The sequence below is a fragment of the Vulpes lagopus genome, chromosome 8 (assembly GCF_018345385.1).
Source record: "Vulpes lagopus strain Blue_001 chromosome 8, ASM1834538v1, whole genome shotgun sequence".
NCBI lineage: Eukaryota > Metazoa > Chordata > Mammalia > Carnivora > Canidae > Vulpes > Vulpes lagopus.
This window is the reverse complement of record NC_054831.1, coordinates 16,367,962-16,384,754: the sequence shown is the minus strand read 5'-3', so window position 1 is coordinate 16,384,754 and position 16,793 is coordinate 16,367,962. Positions and strand designations below refer to the sequence as shown.

The following is a 16,793-nucleotide window of genomic DNA, read 5'->3' as shown; positions in this document are numbered from 1 at the left end:
AACAGAAAAAAGCCTAGCCCCTGCCTCAGTTCTTGGGGAGTTGGACCAGTGACTGCTCCAATACAAGGGAATAAAAGAAATGCTTCAGAGAAGCTAAGTCAGAAGTTGGCCACACAAGGAGTTACTAGAGTTGGCATTCTCGCTCCATTTTTTTCGAGGATGCCCCTGAGACCCAACCACTCTCCCGCCTCTACCCTCTATTGGTGGAACTTTGACAGCTGAATCATATCTGAGGAGCTCTTAATACCACGTCTGTCACTAGCTACAGCGATCTGAAGAGGGGGAAATGCCCCTACTGTGAATGTCCTGCACTAGGATGGGGGTGGGAGCAAAGGAGGAACAGGCAGTGGATGTCATTTTTTTATATCATGCATAAGACCTAAGAAATAAGCATCTTTTCCTTTAAAGAGCCAAGTGGTAAGTGATCAATTCAACTGGACCAGGGGGTTAGGTCTAGGATAAAAGACCTTGTCTTTAATTCATTCAACTAGCTCAGACAGATCTTAAGTACAAGATGCTTATTAACAAAGAACAGTATATATTTTTAAGATAAAGCACATGATAAGACAATATTATATCTAGCTCTGTCAAAGAGACACAGAGGCAAGTCTCTTTGGGCTTCTGAAGGATATTCCTCCCTGAGAGCACAATGAGGAGAAAGTTCCTTGACTGCTATCTACTTTGCTTCCTGCTATAGCTCTGGACACTCATTTGAAAAAATGAAGCTGAGCTATAGCAGCCACTCTGCAACACTGAGGCTAGCAGAACAAACAGATCTAAGAAAATCTTGATGATGTTTTGGCCACCACCCAACTCTGGAGCCATTTATCTCTAGACTCCTCATTACAGGCGATAACTGAGCATCCTTATTGCTTATACCACTGTCAGCCCAGCTTCCCGTTACACTTATGCTGATCATACTCTGTGAGAAGCACTTTTCTGTCAGGCACCAAATAAATGCTTTATTTTCACTCTAACTTAAAAACCACTCTATTAAAAGGCCACTATTACATAATTTTTATAGAAAATAAATAAAACTGAGCTTAGGGAGGGTAAGTAATTTTCCCCAAGGTTTACCAGTGGGGTTGGATTCAAACCCAACCCTGACTCTAAATCCCACACTGTGCCACTTTCCTCACACAGTTTAAAAAATTAACGAGTCTATAGTTCTCCCTTTTAGAATCGCAAAAAAAATGCCTACACACAGATGCAGGTAGTAATAAATTTGCATGCATTTGCACTCACACATAGCAATTTTGACTTTAGGCTTTTTACTTCCATTATTTGCATTTATTTGTTGGTAGAAATGTATGCTTCAGAGACTTGGTCAAGAAAGCAGACTTGTTTCATCTTTTTTCCACACTTTCACTGATGACATCCAATCTGTGAATCAGGGATACACAGACAGGTCACAGGGACTCTGATGCAGGGTCATAATAGTTAATCCCCAAGATACTTGAGATGGATAATGTGAAAGTAGTACATGTTCTTCCCCAAGCTTTCTCGGGGGAGTCAAAGAGCTAAAGACTGCAAAAGACCAAAGAGCTAACAAGGCAGGGACTCTGAGTTGACCCAGAAAAGCAGAAGAGTGTTTTTGAACCAAAGAAACAGAAGAGAAACTGAGGATTGCAATAGAGGTGTACTGGCAGTGCTTTAGCTTCTGAAAGCAGCACGGGAGCCCAGAGAACAGAGCTCAGCCTTCGAGCAAACAGAACTTCTACATGTTCCCACAGAAGCCTTCTGTCCCTTGCAATAGGAGAAAAGAACAACACTACCAACAGAGCTCCCATGAGCTCTGAGCTACAGAAGGGACAATGTTCAATCTTCCTTCATAGCTGCTGGCTAGGTATGCAGTTTGAGGGGCTGGGCACAGGAATACCCCAGCTGTCATGAACAAAATCAGATTCACAGGACAGAAAAGTGAGACTAAAGGAAGGAATATTCATCCAAACCTCTGGGGCCACCTCAAAGTCAGGAGGAGGTACTCTTATGGAACCTGTGTGGTCCATCACTGTTCCAGAGGCGGTTGGCTAAGCTCACAGAAAAGGAAGCTGTGACATTGGCATCGAACAACCAGACACTGCTGCAGGCAGCCTTTCCTAAGCTCTAAGATGCCTCCTGCCACTGAACCAGGGAGAAAACCCAGCCCCATAGGCAAGGGATGAGGGAAGAGCAGCTGCTCCTCCAGGAATGACACACTGAAAGGATCAAGAGTGTGATGACCTGGTAAAAGGAACAAAGTAATAGACTCATGAACTAAAAGGCCACAGTGGCCAGCTGGGATTGGGATGCAGACCTGGTGATGGCAGGACAGGAAGTGGGGGGGGGGGGCTCTCAAATTCAAAACTTTTGAAATGGGAGGTCATCTCTCAAGTGTCGAATAAGTTGTTATGCAATAAATCTTTAATTGCCATGTTACCAAGGTTGTTTTTTTCAGCAGTATTTGAGTGTGGTCATAATTCTGAGTACTCACAGGATTCTTTTGGGAACTATTTAAATGGAAGCCAAAAGAGTACTGCTAGACATTGCATGGCTTGTGGGGAAGGGACAGGGGATGAGTTCTGGGGCCTTGTTTCACCAAAGGCAGGTGTAGGGTGCTGGGGGGCAGTCTCTGACTTCACCTCTGGTAGAACTATAGCTAGCACCTCACCAAGTAAATAGGCAGTACTTGGCTAAGAGTGCTCAGGAGAAGACGGGCAGGGAAGGGCCTGGACCTGTACCCTCAGAGCTTCAGGCCCAGGGGGATTGTAAGTGCAGTCAGGAGGTCAGGACAAAGCAGCTCTATTCATGTCTTTGAGAGATTCCTGGAATCTCTATTTTGTTTGAAAACAGACTCAGGCAAAGGGAAGGGAAACTAACATTTATTGAGTGCCCATTGTGTTGATCTGGCCTTGTGCAAGGAGTTTTCACCTACAACATTCCACTTAATCCTCACACCAACCCTGTGAGGTAGGTATTGTCCTCATTTTTGTCCCATGAGGAATATGAGGCTGAGAAAGGTTAGGTAGTTTGTCCAAGGTCACACAACTAGTAACTGATGGAGCTGGGATTGAGCACTGAGTCCCAGACTCAAAATTCCCAGCTCTCTCTCCAACACTGCTTCTTGGGAAAGAGGAGGGAGTAAAAGCAGCAGCAGTCCTTACGCTTCCTACCCTGAGAACAAGACAGTCAGCAAGACAGGAGGAGCCTGGACTTTTCCATAGACCCTCCCCTCTCTACCTGGGGAGGGTGCAGTCACTCGAAGAGATAAGACATAAATATAAAAATAAATAGAAGGGACAAGTCCCCCAGCAGCGAGGATGTGCAGGATCCATGCTGTGGGAAGGCCACGGTGCCATTCACAGCTGCCGTGGGAGGAAGCCATGTGGGCCCCGTGGGGAAAACTGGGACAATGGCTGCCAAAGGCTGGAGTGGGTGGGCTAAACAGGCCCCTTCTGGGTCGCACAGATTTGAGAACAAAACGTCTGGAGCAGGCAGCCGTGGGCACAGTCACCATCATCCTCCATCTGCTCATTTTACCGGTGTTTGTGATCCAAGAGGGACTCAAAATCAGGGGAACATACAAGTTTGTGCTTTATGTGTCCCAGGACTGTCATCTCACCGGTCCTACTGTCGCCAAGGCCCACGGATACCAGCTCCTGCCAATCAACAAAAACAGCGATGAGAACCAAAACCATACAGCCCATTCCTCAGCCCTATGATTTAGGAGAATCCCAAGAATGCTTCTCCCCTAGTTAGCATGGACTCCTCAGCACTCCTTACCTCTTAAAGAGCCCCTACCATGACCCCACAGGCTCTCACCTGCAGGAAGGAGCAGGCGGTTCCCATCGTCACATCTAGAGTCACCTTGCCCAGGAGGAGCTGCACCTTTCCTGACTTGCGGATGAGCAGCTTGCCAACCTGACCCTCGGTCAAGTCAGCCAGGGTACAAGCATTCTCTGCCAGCCTGGCTTCCTGCGGAGAGAATCAGAAGATGGAAACAAGATAAGGAGCTTCTTCCTCCAGCCTGCATGAATGATACCGTTTCCAAAGGAAGGGGTCAGCAGCAAAGATTAGAATGAGCTCCCTAAGAGGGCCTTTCTTCACAGCTTCCTGCCATTGGCCAAACAACAAAACCCAAAGCAAACAAATGGACAAATAGACAAAATATTGATCACTGCTGACGCTGAGTGATGATACATGAGAATTCATGTTCTCTCATCTGTGTACACACAAAATATTTCATTGTAAACAGTAAAAAAACATAACAGGGGTTGAAGTACAAAGCCTCAAGCACCTTGTGGGTGGGTGGAATGAAAGCGTATTATTCTGGCATTTCAGCTTGGGTGGCACCCCTTTGCTTCCACAACAGATGGCTGTTTCCTTTCCTGGCCCCCTCGGTGCTTCCACAGAACTCATCCATGCACATACCCGGTCTTTCTCCTGCTTTATGACCACCATCTGCCCATCCTCAGTCTGCACCTCTGTCTTGATAGGCTTGATGTCCTGAGTAGGTGGCTGGCCAGGGAGTGTGTCTGGCAGTTGAAGGAATAGCAGCTCTTCCTCCTGGGTCAGGCTCAGCTCCCTGAGCAACTCTGCCACAGATATGTCTTTTGGGAGACCCGGGGTCTTTCTGGCTGTTCTGGGAGGAGCCTTCATCTTCGCCTCCTCCTCCTCATCTCGGGGCTCCTCTTTCACTGCCCAAGGAAACATAAATGGAAGAGCTATGAAGTAGCCATCTTGCAGTACCCATCCCTTCATTCCCAACTGCTTCATTGTCACTCAGCCATGAAGCAGGAGAGAAGCACTGGTATGAAGAAGGGTCCAGGAGTTGTGTGGCTTATCAAAAAGGAGTATCTGAGGCTAGGCCCACAGATCCATGTCAGCATGAACTTTCTGAGAATGAGAATTTAGTGTCCCTGTTCAGGTCATGTACCTCACAATTGGAATGGGGGAGGACCCGCTTATGAGTCTGGGAGATTCATTCCTAGAGAGGATTCCTGGGGGGCAGCCACAGGGAAGGAGAGGAGACGTTAATGGACAGAGTACCTTTCACAACAGGTACATCCACCTCCATGTCCTCTTCCTTGGGGCCAGCCAGCCAAGGTTTAACATCTGGCTCTTCATTCTCTTCCTTAAAGAGCCACCCTGAGTGAGCCAGCGGCAGCTGCACAGGCATGTTTCGAGTGTCATTCCTCAGCCCAGGGTCATCGATGAACTACCAGGGAAGAGTCAGGGGGTCACATGGTCTGGCTAGCATGCACACATACCTGGACTGCAGCCCACCTCAGCTTTTTCTAACTGAAGATTCCTGCTGCTCACAGGCTTCTAGGACATCAGAGAGCTCTTCTTCCCCCAAGCCTGGCTCCCCAGAAGCCCACTCTGCCCAGCCTACCGGTACCTACATCATCCTTCTCCAGCATGCGCAGGATCTGTTTTGTTTCTTCGTCTGTCTCCCTCTTCTCTTTTTTGATGTTGATGATATGAGAGGGCCCCATGTCTGATACATCCACTGTCTTATCCCAGTTCCCTGTGGGAAATAACTCAGTTCACCAGGGGCATGGAAGAGGCCAACAGCAAGGAAAAGCACACAGAGAGCAGGGAAATCTTACTGCCCTTGCCCTTCTCTTGGGCAGTGTGGACTGAAATCTATGGATTCCTTCTTCCCGGAACCCCAGAAGCTTTGTACCCTTTTTCTTCATCATTTCAGCTGGGCCCTGCTCAAAGATGGAGTGGGACTGGATCACTTCTGGGCGGCCTCGGCCCCGTCCATGCCCGTCTCGCTGCCGGTCTCTATCCCTGTCACGCTTCTCTTTCTTGATGGCCACTTCTTCCTTGGGCCTGGAAAAGAGAATGGAGGAAGGGAAACTGCTCACTCACTCTGCCTCAGAGAACTGGTCTTACTCTGACACACACTCCACTCTACCCGAGCAGAGAATCAAGAGCCAGTGACTGTATCTGAAGAAGCAGAACCCAATCCTAAGTCTAGCACCTTTTCTACTTCCTTGATGGGGCAGTTTCCTTTCAGTTCACTTTACTTATCTTCTTGCTTGAGAGTATATAACAGGACTACGACTCAAAAGTTGAATTACAGAGACTGCCCCTAAATGTGGACTTCTCAGTATTGCTTAAAAGCAAAAAGACTGCAATACAAAAGAATATAAGTGAGAACTGAACACATTTTTGTCTAAATTAGTGTCTCTCAACTCCAGCCGTAAAGGATAATCATTCTCTTTCATCGCAAAAAAGTTAAATCACCATTTCCAGAGATGGACTTCCAGGCATCAGTATGTTTTTTAAAACTTGCACGTTACAATCACCTGGAAGCCAGGGTCAAAACTCACTAGTGAAAAAAAATACACAAATTTAGATTTCTGAGCCACGTACGTAGTTATTTCCCAAAAGACCCAAATTCAGAGCAATAGGGGAAAGTTGTGTTATTTTTTTTTTTTTTAAGATTTTATTTATTTATTCATAAGAGACAGAGAGAGAGACAGAAGGAAAAGCAGACTCCATGCAGGGAGCCCGATGTGGGACTCAATCCTGGGTCTCCAGGATCACACCCTGGGTGGAAGGCAGGCACTAAACCGCTGAGCCACCCAGGCTTCCCTGTTTTATTATTTTAAGAGATTTTATTTATTTATTTATTCATGAGAGACACAGAGACATAGGCAGAGGGAGAAGCAGGCTCCTGAGGACTGGATCCCAGGATCACGCCCTAAGCTGAAGGCAGATGCTCAACCACTGAGCCACCCAGGTGCCCCAAGGGGAAAGTTTTTAGAAGGCTGAGCTACTTACTCTTCCTTGATTTTCCGACTGATGATATTTGGGGTGAAGGTTTTCTGAAAATAAAATATGAGTCACTGATTTGTTAAGTTTCCCAAAGTACAGAGAAAAATGAAAACTCTCAAAAGGGATCTTGTATGGACCAAGACCACCACTCTACATTCCCTACTGTTGTAATGGTTTACAGAAATAGGCATGTGCTTAAAAGGGATGAAGATCCTGTCATGATAGCAGTGGACTTACACACTGAACAGGGCACCAAAACCCCATTTAAGCTAGTGGCCTCAGCTTCTGCCCTCTGAAAGGAGAACCCTGAGCACTTCTACAATTTATTTATCTAATCTCACTTCTTGTCAAATCATTGAATATCACAGGAAAGAGCTCTCGCAGCAAGCCTCAAGTACAAAGTCCGCCTGCACCCACAAACAGATACAGCTAGACTGCCACCAGCATTTCCCAAGGCAAACAAGTCTTTGAAAATTGGCTGCTTTATGCTTCTGCTACATCACCACCACCAGCTGCCTCCCCTCCCCAATTTCGGGACGATCTTAACATCTATAGTGATAAACACGACAGAAAAGAACACAGAGCCTCCAAGGCCCTGCCTAGAATTCATTACACTCTAGATCACAGTTTGCTCACCATAATCCATGGCAGATACAGAACTCTCTAAAATTGAGGGCAAACTTTATGCCTGCTGGCTCTCAGGGGTTTCTTAAAGGTATCCAAAACACATTTTTAAAAAGTAAATAAACATTGCCCAAGTTGCCTGCCCTTCAGCCGTTTCTGAGAACCACGTCAAGGTCCTGCACCCGGTGTCTAGACTCCCTAGAATCTGTCAGCAGAAGTCTGGGGACGGGGTTTCCCTGGGCCCAATACAGAGCCTGGCACACGGCGGGCCCCACGCCAACGTCAGGTGAACCCCAGGGTCCTGGGATTCGAGGTAGCAGGGTTTCTTCAGCAAGGCGCCGTCGGGTACCTTCTTGACTCCCCCGAGGGTGAGGTCCCTGGAGCGGATGGAGGGAAGGCGACCCGGAGTGAGTGGAGGCGCCGGCCGCCGCCCAACAAGCCCCCGGCCCCCAGAGAGGAGGGGGCGGGGGCCTCCCGGGGCGCTCGGCTCGCCCGCAGCGTTTCCTTGCGACATTTTGCCTGGGAGAAAAGGAGGAAAGGGGCAAAACAGAGTCACTCGAGGGGGCGGACACACGGACCCGGGGCGGAACCCCACCCACGTGGCCTCCCCTAGTCCGGGCGTCCCTCCCTCTCCACGTGGCAAGGCTCCCCGGACCACCCAGGTGGAGCGCCTGGCTCGCCCTCCGCCCAGGCTCCCGGCCAGGCACGAGGCAGAGGCGCACCCCAGCGTACCCGGGCGGCGGCTCCGCACCACGCGCGTCCCGACTTCACCTCCGACGCGGCCCGCAGACCGCCCCGGGTCTCTGCGCCGGGCGGAAGTCGGCGTGGCAGGGCCCGGGCGCCGCCATCTTGCCGCGGGCCGGAAGTGAGGTCAGGGGGCGGGGCCGGGCCACAGTATTTATCCGGCGGCGCCTCGCTCCCCTCCGCCTTCTCTTCCCGGTTCTTCCCGGAGTCGGGAAAAGCTGGGTTGAGAGGGCGAAAAAGGAAGAGGGGTCTGGTCTGGGTTACGCTGTGGTGCCGCGCTTTGGGGGCTTGGCCCGGGCGGAGGGGGTAGCGGCGCTCAGCTCCGGAGTCCGGGGGGGCGGGTGGGGTGGCCTCGGCGGCCGCCACGACCCAACCCGGGGATTCGCCGTGGCGGAGCTTCTGGGAGCAGTGGGGTCGCGGCTCGGGACGGGGCGAGGGGCGAGGGGCGCGGGGCCGGGAGCGAGACCCGGGCGCGGGGCTGGGGCGCCCTGGGCCCGGCCGAGCCGCGGCTGTGGGCTCGATGGTGACCTTGGAGTGGTCACTGTACTCTGGGCTGCGGCCTCGCCCGCGCTCGGGGGTCCTTGGCCCGAGGTAGGGCTGCGGGTAGGGTCCCGAGGTGGGGCTGCGGGCGCTGCGCGAGGGCAGCTGCCGCGGGCTACCTGGGTGCCTAACCGCGCCCAGCGTGCTGGCTGCAGCACGCACCCGGCTCTGGACTGCCGACCCTTGTGTGCACTCTCGTCCCAAGCCCCGAATTGAAAAATGAAGTTTGCTCCGACTGGGAGGGACGAATTTAAAGAACTTTTATGGTGGCTCCGACATTAACATTAAAAAAAAAAAAAAGCCTTTACTGTTCTCTCCACCCCCAAACCATGCTAAATAAATAAATAAATAAATAAATAAATAAATCCCACGTAACATTGCAGAAAGTTTGAGGGAAGGAAAAGCAATTCTGCTACAATTCCACGTAGAATACTACCATTAAAACTTTTGTAATATATTGCAATCGCCTTGTAGAGCTGTCCTATTGTACCACAATTTTGAAGCCCTTTTGAAGTAACATTTCTTTGTTGCCGCATCAAATGAGTAATAATTCTTGGTGGCTGTGTCATGATTTGCCTATTTTCCTGTTTGGACACTTAGATTCACCCCCACCACCACCACCCCCGCTGTTGTAAATAACGCTACAGTGAACATCTGGTGCATTTAACCTTTTTTTCTTCTTTTGGAATCCATCCCTAGGACAACTTTTCAGACTCGTGATAACTGGCCAAAAGAAGTTGTACTTTCTTTTTGAAGTAAAGTTTTTGAGGTAGTAGATACACATGCAGAGTTTGTTTTTGTTTTTTGTTTTTTTGTTTTTTGTTTTTGATTGATTGATTGATGTTTAGAGCAAGACAAAGAGAATCCCAAGCAGACTGCACTGAGCGTTGACCCTACCCAGAGCTTGATCTCATGACTCTGAGATCATGACCTGAGCAGAAATCAAGAGTTAGATGCTTAACAAACTGAGCCACCCAGGTGCCCCAGATACACATGCAGTTTTAAGAAATAGTACAGAGATCTCAAGTTTTCCCCAATAGAAACGTATCCTAAAACTATAGTACAATATCACAACCAGGGTATTGACATTGATACAGTAGAAATAGAAAACATTTCCATCAATGCAAAGATCCCTTTTAGTTGCCTTTTAATAGCCACACCTCCCTCCCTTTCACCCACCCCTGGTAACCACTAATCTGTTCTTCACTTTCATACTTTTGTTATTTCAAAAGGGGAACTCACTCAAAAATGGAATTGTTCAGTATGTGATCTCTTGGGATAGTTTGTTTTTTTTTTAACTCAGCATAATTTCTTGAAGATTATTCAAATTGTTGCATGTATCACTAGTTCCATTTTTATTACTAAGTATCCATGGTTTGTTTAACCATTTGCTCTTTGAAGGACATCTGGGTTGTTTCCAGTTTTTGGCTATTATGAATAAAGCCCCTATGAACACATGTGTACCGGTTTTTGTACAAATGTTTTCATTTCTCTGAGATAAATGCCCATGAATGCAACTGTTGGGTTGAATGGTAGCTATATGCTTAGTTTTATAAGAAACTGCCTGGGGCACCTGGGTAGTTCAGAGGTTGAGCGCCTGCGTTTGGCTCAGGTCATGATCCTGGGGTCCTGGGATCCAGTCTTGCATCAGGCTTCCCCCAGAGAGCCTGCTTTTCTCTCTGCCTCTCTCTCTGAGTTGCTCATGAATAAATAAAATCTTAAAAAAAAAACCAAAAAAAACCTCTGCCAAACTATGTCCACAATGGCTATACCATTTTGAACATGTACATTTTGTAGTTCTTCATCTGTATTGCTAAATTGCTTTTGAAAAGGGCCATGCTAATATGCATCACCACTAGGAATATATATAGTATGTAAAATATGTAAAATTTTGCCACATCCTTTTGAGTATGGGCTTTTAAATTTTTAAACTTTTTTTTGCCAATTTCATAATACATACCTATTAAGTTAACATTTTTTGTATTGGTTTCTTTTTTTTATTTTTTTTAATTTTTATTTATTTATGATAGTCACAGAGAGAGAGAGAGAGAGAGAGAGAGAGAGGCAGAGACATAGGCAGAGGGAGAAGCAGGCTCCATGCACCGGGAGCCCGACGTGGGACTCGATCCCGGGTCTCCAGGATCGCGCCCTGGGCCAAAGGCAGGCTCCAAACCGCTGCACCACCCAGGGACCCCTTGTATTGGTTTCTAACCAGACTTTTTCCAATTTCTTTTCTCTGTATTGGTTTTATGGTAACCAAACCTAACCAAAGGAAAATGCTTCCTGTCCCCTACAGAACTGACCTTCTGATTGGAGCACTAGATGAAATTGCTTTGATTTCTCTGGGCTTTGAGGTCACAGACCTTTTAAGTATCTCCTAGGTTTTTGTTTTGTTTTGTTTTGTTTTGTTTTGTTTTGTTTTGAAGATTTTATCCATTTATTCATGAGAGACACACAGAGAGGCAGAGACACAGGCAGAGAGAGGAGCAGACTCCCTATGGGGAGCCTGATGCAGGACCCGATTTCAGGACCCCGGGATTATACCCTGAGCCAAAGGAAGACACTCAACCACGGAGCCACCCAGGCATCCCTGTTTTTTTATTTTTTATTTTTTGACAAAGATGCTTATTCATTGTAGAAAATTTGGAAAATTTTAACAAGCACCCAGAAGAAAATGAAAGTCATCCATTTCATACTTGAAGTTTTTCTATGCATGTGCCTTTTTAAAAACTGAGGTGTTTTACATATGGCTCTATGATCTGCTTTTTTCTCTTAACAATATACTACAAACATTTTTTGAGTTATCGAATATTCTTCTAAATTATTTTTTAGTGGCTAAATAGTACTCCACATTGTTGTCTTGCACCATAATTTCTTTAGCCAGTTTCCTGTTAACCAGGAACCCAGTTTCTTTCCTGCAATGCTGATTGGATTTCTGCAAAATTTTTCACCCCAACAGAACAAGAAGAGAGCAGACTTAAATCAAGACTTCTATCTTTAACATTTTGGGGCTTGCTTCCTAACCACAATTACTATAATTTCCCATTAAGAATATTCTCCATGTTCCCTCTAATTAGGCTAATATGCTTTTGGCACCATTCTCCTTTATTTTCCCTTCTTTTTTTTTTTTTTTTGAGAGTGCGCACCTGCAGGGAGGTGGCGGGGATGGGAAGTGGGGGATAGAGAGAGAGAATCTCCAGCAGACTCTCTGCTAAGGGAAGAGCTGCAGGCTTGGCACAGGGCTTGATCTCATGACCTTGAGATCATGACCTGAGCCAAAATCAAGAGTTGGAGGCTTAACCAACTGAGCCACCCAGATGCCCTCCATGCCATTTTCTTTCTTTGCTCTAACACTTCCCTCTCTGTTTTCTTCTGAAGGGTGTACATTCTTTTATCTAGCCTCAAAAGAAACTAGTAAATCCTTACCAGCTGAACCCCATATCATTGCATCTGTGATTCTAACAGATCTTAATTGTTGGTAATAACATTTTATTTCCATGCATTTCATGGTAAAGGTGATAATCTCATTGTTGTCTGATGACTTTATGAAATTATTCGTCAAACTCATAAGAGCAAATATAGTTTTTTTGGTCCAAATGCAGAATTTGGAATGTGTAAACAGATTTTGTCAAAAGACTGTTTCTGTGAACTCTTGTTGGGCATTGGGAATACCAAATGAATAAGGAACTGTTTTGAATATGCATCAGTAGAATAAAAGGAATGTGTGGTATGATAATGCTATCCAAGGTCCAGCCATTACATGTTCTCTATGAGCAATTTCTCCTTTCTGTTTGCATCATTTTGCAGATCATTATTTGCTGGTTCCTCCTCATCTCCTTGACCTCTAAACATTGGAGAGCCCTAGGATTCAGTCACCAGAACTCTTCCCTTTTTCTCTATACTTACTTCTTTGGCAATGGTTCAGTTTCTCAGTTTCAAACCCTGTGCTGAATGCTGATGACTCCTCCGTGCTTATCTCAATATGGACCTCTCTGAATGCCAGATGTATATCTCTGCCTATCCCACACTTCCACTTGGATATCCACAAGGCATCTCAAACCTATGTCCACATCCAAACTTATGATCTTGCTCTTCAACCTACTTTGAAATGTTCCCCATCTCAGGATGTGGCAACCCCATCCCTCTAGCCATTCAACTCAAACATTTTGCAGTTATTCTTTCCTCCTGTCTTTCTCTCCTGTCATTTTTCTTTTCTTTTTTTTAAATATTTTATTTATTTATTCATGAGAGACACACAGAGAAAGGCAGAGACATAGGCGAGGGGGAAACAGGCCCCCTATAGGGAGCCCTGTGTGGGACTCCATCCCAGGATTCCAGGATCACGACCTAAGCCAAAGGCAGATGCTCAACTCTTAAGCCACCCAGTCTCCCCTTCTGTCATATTTTTCATCCAGTACATCAGCTTTTCCAGGTATATCCAGAATCTTACCACTTCTCACTGCATTCACTGACATGCCACCCTGAACCTGGCCACCATCTTTTTTTTTCTTTTTTCTTTTTTGCTGTGATTATTTTAATAACCTCCTGACTGATCTCCCTGCTTCCACGTGGGTCCTGTCAGTTTGGTTGCAACATAGCATAATTAACATATTTCACATCAGGTCACGTATCTGCTCTCAACTTCCCAGAGGCTTCCCATTTAAGAGTAAAACCCAAAAATTTTAGGCTGGTCTACACAGCCCTACATAATCTGTCCCTCCACCTACCATCTCTGTGTCCTTAACTCCTACCACACACCCCTCACTCACTCAGCTCTAGCTGCACTGCTCTCCTTGCTGTTTCTAGAACAATGTAGCATGCTCCCTTGTCAGGGCCTCTACATCTACTGCCTGGATGTCCTTCCCCCATGTTATTCTGCATGACTCCTCTCCTCTCTTCAGTCAGGTTGTTTTCTATCCCAAAGTCACTTTTTTTAGAGAGAGAGGCAGAGACATAGGCAGAGGGGGAAGCAAGCTCCCTGCTGGGAGCCTGATGCAGGACTTGATCCCAGGACCCCGGGATCATGACCTGAGCCAAAGGCAGATGCTCAAACACTGAGCCACTCAGGTGCCCTCTCCCCAAGTCACTTTTTCAAGGAGGCTTTCTCTGATGGCATCATTAAAAATTGTAACCTCCTCATGACATTCCCCATCCCTATTTACCGACTTAATTTTCTCCACAGCACTATCACTTAATAGACTATAAAGTTGGTTTGTCTCTCTGTCTTCCTCCCCACCAGAAAGTAAGCACCATAAGAGCAGGGACTTATTTTCTTCCTCCTCCACTACCATATTCTCACTGCCTGAAATAGTGCCTGACAGAGTCAGCACCCAATAAATTTTTGTTGAATGAACGAATGAATTCCAGTTTGTGTCGAGACCAAGTAGCAAATCCGGATATGCACTAGAGAAATAAAAGGATGGATTGTTTCTAGGTGGATTGTGCCAGTGATTTAACTTTAGCACCACTGATGTAAAAGCCATCCTAGCATTGCACATCCATATGTCTTCTCTATAGGTTCTCTATATCCAAGTTGCTTAAAGGAGTAACTGAGCAAATACTGAGTGACTGGAGGGAAGGCTTTGCAGCACGGCAGCAGTCAGTGTAAGTCTAAGTCTTGTCCTCAACATCTTGCCAGGAAGTGCCCAGTGGTATTCCATAGCTTCTATATTATACTTTTCCCCTTTTGGTATAGCTCGGTGACTACTCAGTACCATGGACTCATCCTATTAGTCCTTCTACCTCTCATTGAACTGGTGATTCTTTCTTCATTGTTCTTGGTCTTTGCCCATGAAGTTTCTTTTTGCTCCTTCAACATTTCATTAGTGTCTCTTCTCTTGCTTTTCAGTGTGCTTAAGTATAATTCAGCATTTTGCCAGTCTTAAAATTGTTAAATAGTTAAGTAAAAAACAGCTAAAAAAACCTTGAAAAGTTCAAAGTGGTGAGGGTTGTAAGAGGTCTAAATGTAATTTCAAAACAATAAAGTAAATAAATGCTGAGAAATCCATACAGTTCTTATACACAGTCACTAGCCACTCCTGTCATTGCTAACACATGTAAACAAATAAAGTGGTTTTTATGAGCTTTCTGGATGTGTCTGTATTCATTAGCCCTTGAGATCCCCACACTTAGCTCCACCATGAAGAAATATATGTAAACATTTTGAGTCTACAAAATTCACAAACAATATTAAGACTGTAGATCTTTTTCACTTACAACCTCTATTGCCTCATTCTATATCCGTTCTGTGTCCTTCTACCATGAAGAACCCAGCCCTTGCACTCAGACCTGAATTTGAATCTAGTTTTACTTCTTATAGACTGAGTCTCATTTCCCACCAGCGGCCCTTTTTTTTTTAAGATTTTATTTATTTATTCATGAGAGACACAGAGGGGAGGGGGCACAGAGACACAGGCAGAGGGAGAAGCAGGCTCCATGCAGGGAGCCCGACGTGGGACTCGATCCCGGGTCTCCAGGATCACGCCCTGGGCCAAAGGCAGGCACTAAACCGCTGAGCCACCCAGGCTGCCCCCAGATTATTTTTAAATAGGTCACAGCTATCATGTCATTCACCCATAAATATTATAGTATGTATCTCTGAAGGATATTCTTTTAAGAAATAATAATAAAATATAATTATCAGAGTATCATCGCTAAATATTATCAAATACCCCCTTAGTATTCAAACTGCCCAACTGTCACATAGTTTTTTTTTGTTTAACAGTTTAAGTCAGTATCCAAATAAGGTCCATACCCTTGAATATTTTATTGGAGATATATAATTAAGATGTGGGAAAAGTTTTGCTGTAAGAATGTCCATTTTAGTGTTATTTAGAATGGAGAAAAAGTAAAATAACCATAGTAGAGTAGGGGATTGGTATGTTACCTGACAATAGAACATACACAGCAATTTAAAACAATACTGCAGAAAGACTATGTAATGAACAGAAAAGGTATTGGTAAGTGAAAAAAAAATAACAGGTTATACGACCATATTTACACTTTTGTTTTTTTAAAAAGATTTTTATTTATTTATTCATGAGAGACACAGAGAGAGAGAGGCAGAGACACAGGCAGAGGAAGAAGCAGACTCCATGCAGGGAGCCCACTGCGGGACTCAATCCCGGGTCTCCAGGATCACGCCCTGGGCTGAAGGCGCGGCACTAAACCGCTAAGCCACCCAGGCTGCCTACACTTTCTATTTTTGTTAATAATATATATATATCTCATGTGCCTATTTCTGAATGGGGAAATGAATGATTTTAATTCTCTCTTCAGTGTTAGAGTTAAATTTTCTCATTCTTTTATAGTGATCATGTATTCCTTGTATAACAAAAAGCTATTAAAAATAAAAATGCAGCAGAAGGGCATCTTGGCGGTTGTCTGGTTTCATACAGAGTTAGTTCTATTTGGCTTGTTAAGCTTTCGTCTTACCATGTGTTTTCTCATGTGATCTGAAGAGAAGTCCTCAGAGGCAGGAAGCAGCAGAAGCCCGGCCGCAGTCTGTGCCTTTACCTGAGGCTATCACACATCTCCACAAAAGCACATTCAGATAGCTGCTGTTCACCCTTGGGACACATGATCTCATGCGGACTCCGCATGCCATCCTGGGAAGGTGGGAGGCAGAGGTGTGCTAGAACACGTCTTCCTTTTAAGAGGGAAACCGAGTTGCAGAGAACCTGACTTTTTCTCATCACCCCTTGGGTTAGCTGTAGGGTCAGGTTTGGGTCCAGATGGCTGGTGCTGGCCATAACCGTGAGATTACGTTTTGCATCCTTTCAGAATTGCAACATTTTAGTGTAGGTGTGCGAGAGGCGGGACCTGCTTATGTTTGGCCCAGGGAGTGCTTAATCCTGTCTCAGTGTAACGCACCACACTGCATTCCATGGTTCAGGATCTGACCCAACTTGCTCAGGTTCTCCACACCCATTTGGGAAGGATTGGCTTCTGCTTGTCTTTGCTTTCTGTAAAATATTTACGTTCTGTCCACTGTCACCTCCTCTACCTTTTGCCACCTGCCGATGTCTGCAGCCCCCGAGTCCTCTTGGTGAGTGTCCCTTGCACTCAGCTCATGCCTTCTATGGTACTCTGAGGCCATCAGCCAGGACCTGTGT

The 16,793-nt window shown here is 45.9% G+C and overlaps 1 protein-coding gene across 1 annotated transcript; it reads right to left on the bottom strand.

Moving 5' to 3' along the window:
• Window positions 1-1,268: 1,268 nt before the first annotated feature.
• POLR3D (RNA polymerase III subunit D) lies at window positions 1,269-8,251 on the bottom strand. Its single transcript, XM_041767867.1, has 9 exons — window positions 8,128-8,251; window positions 7,745-7,914; window positions 6,778-6,821; window positions 5,669-5,820; window positions 5,385-5,509; window positions 5,029-5,197; window positions 4,411-4,676; window positions 3,802-3,954; window positions 1,269-3,638 (listed from the first exon to the last, which is right to left on the bottom strand). The coding sequence occupies exons 2-9, from the start codon at window positions 7,907-7,909 to the stop codon at window positions 3,516-3,518; spliced, it is 1,197 nt and encodes a 398-aa protein (XP_041623801.1). The 5' UTR covers window positions 7,910-7,914; window positions 8,128-8,251; the 3' UTR covers window positions 1,269-3,515.
• Between the last annotated feature and the right edge of the window lie 8,542 nt (window positions 8,252-16,793).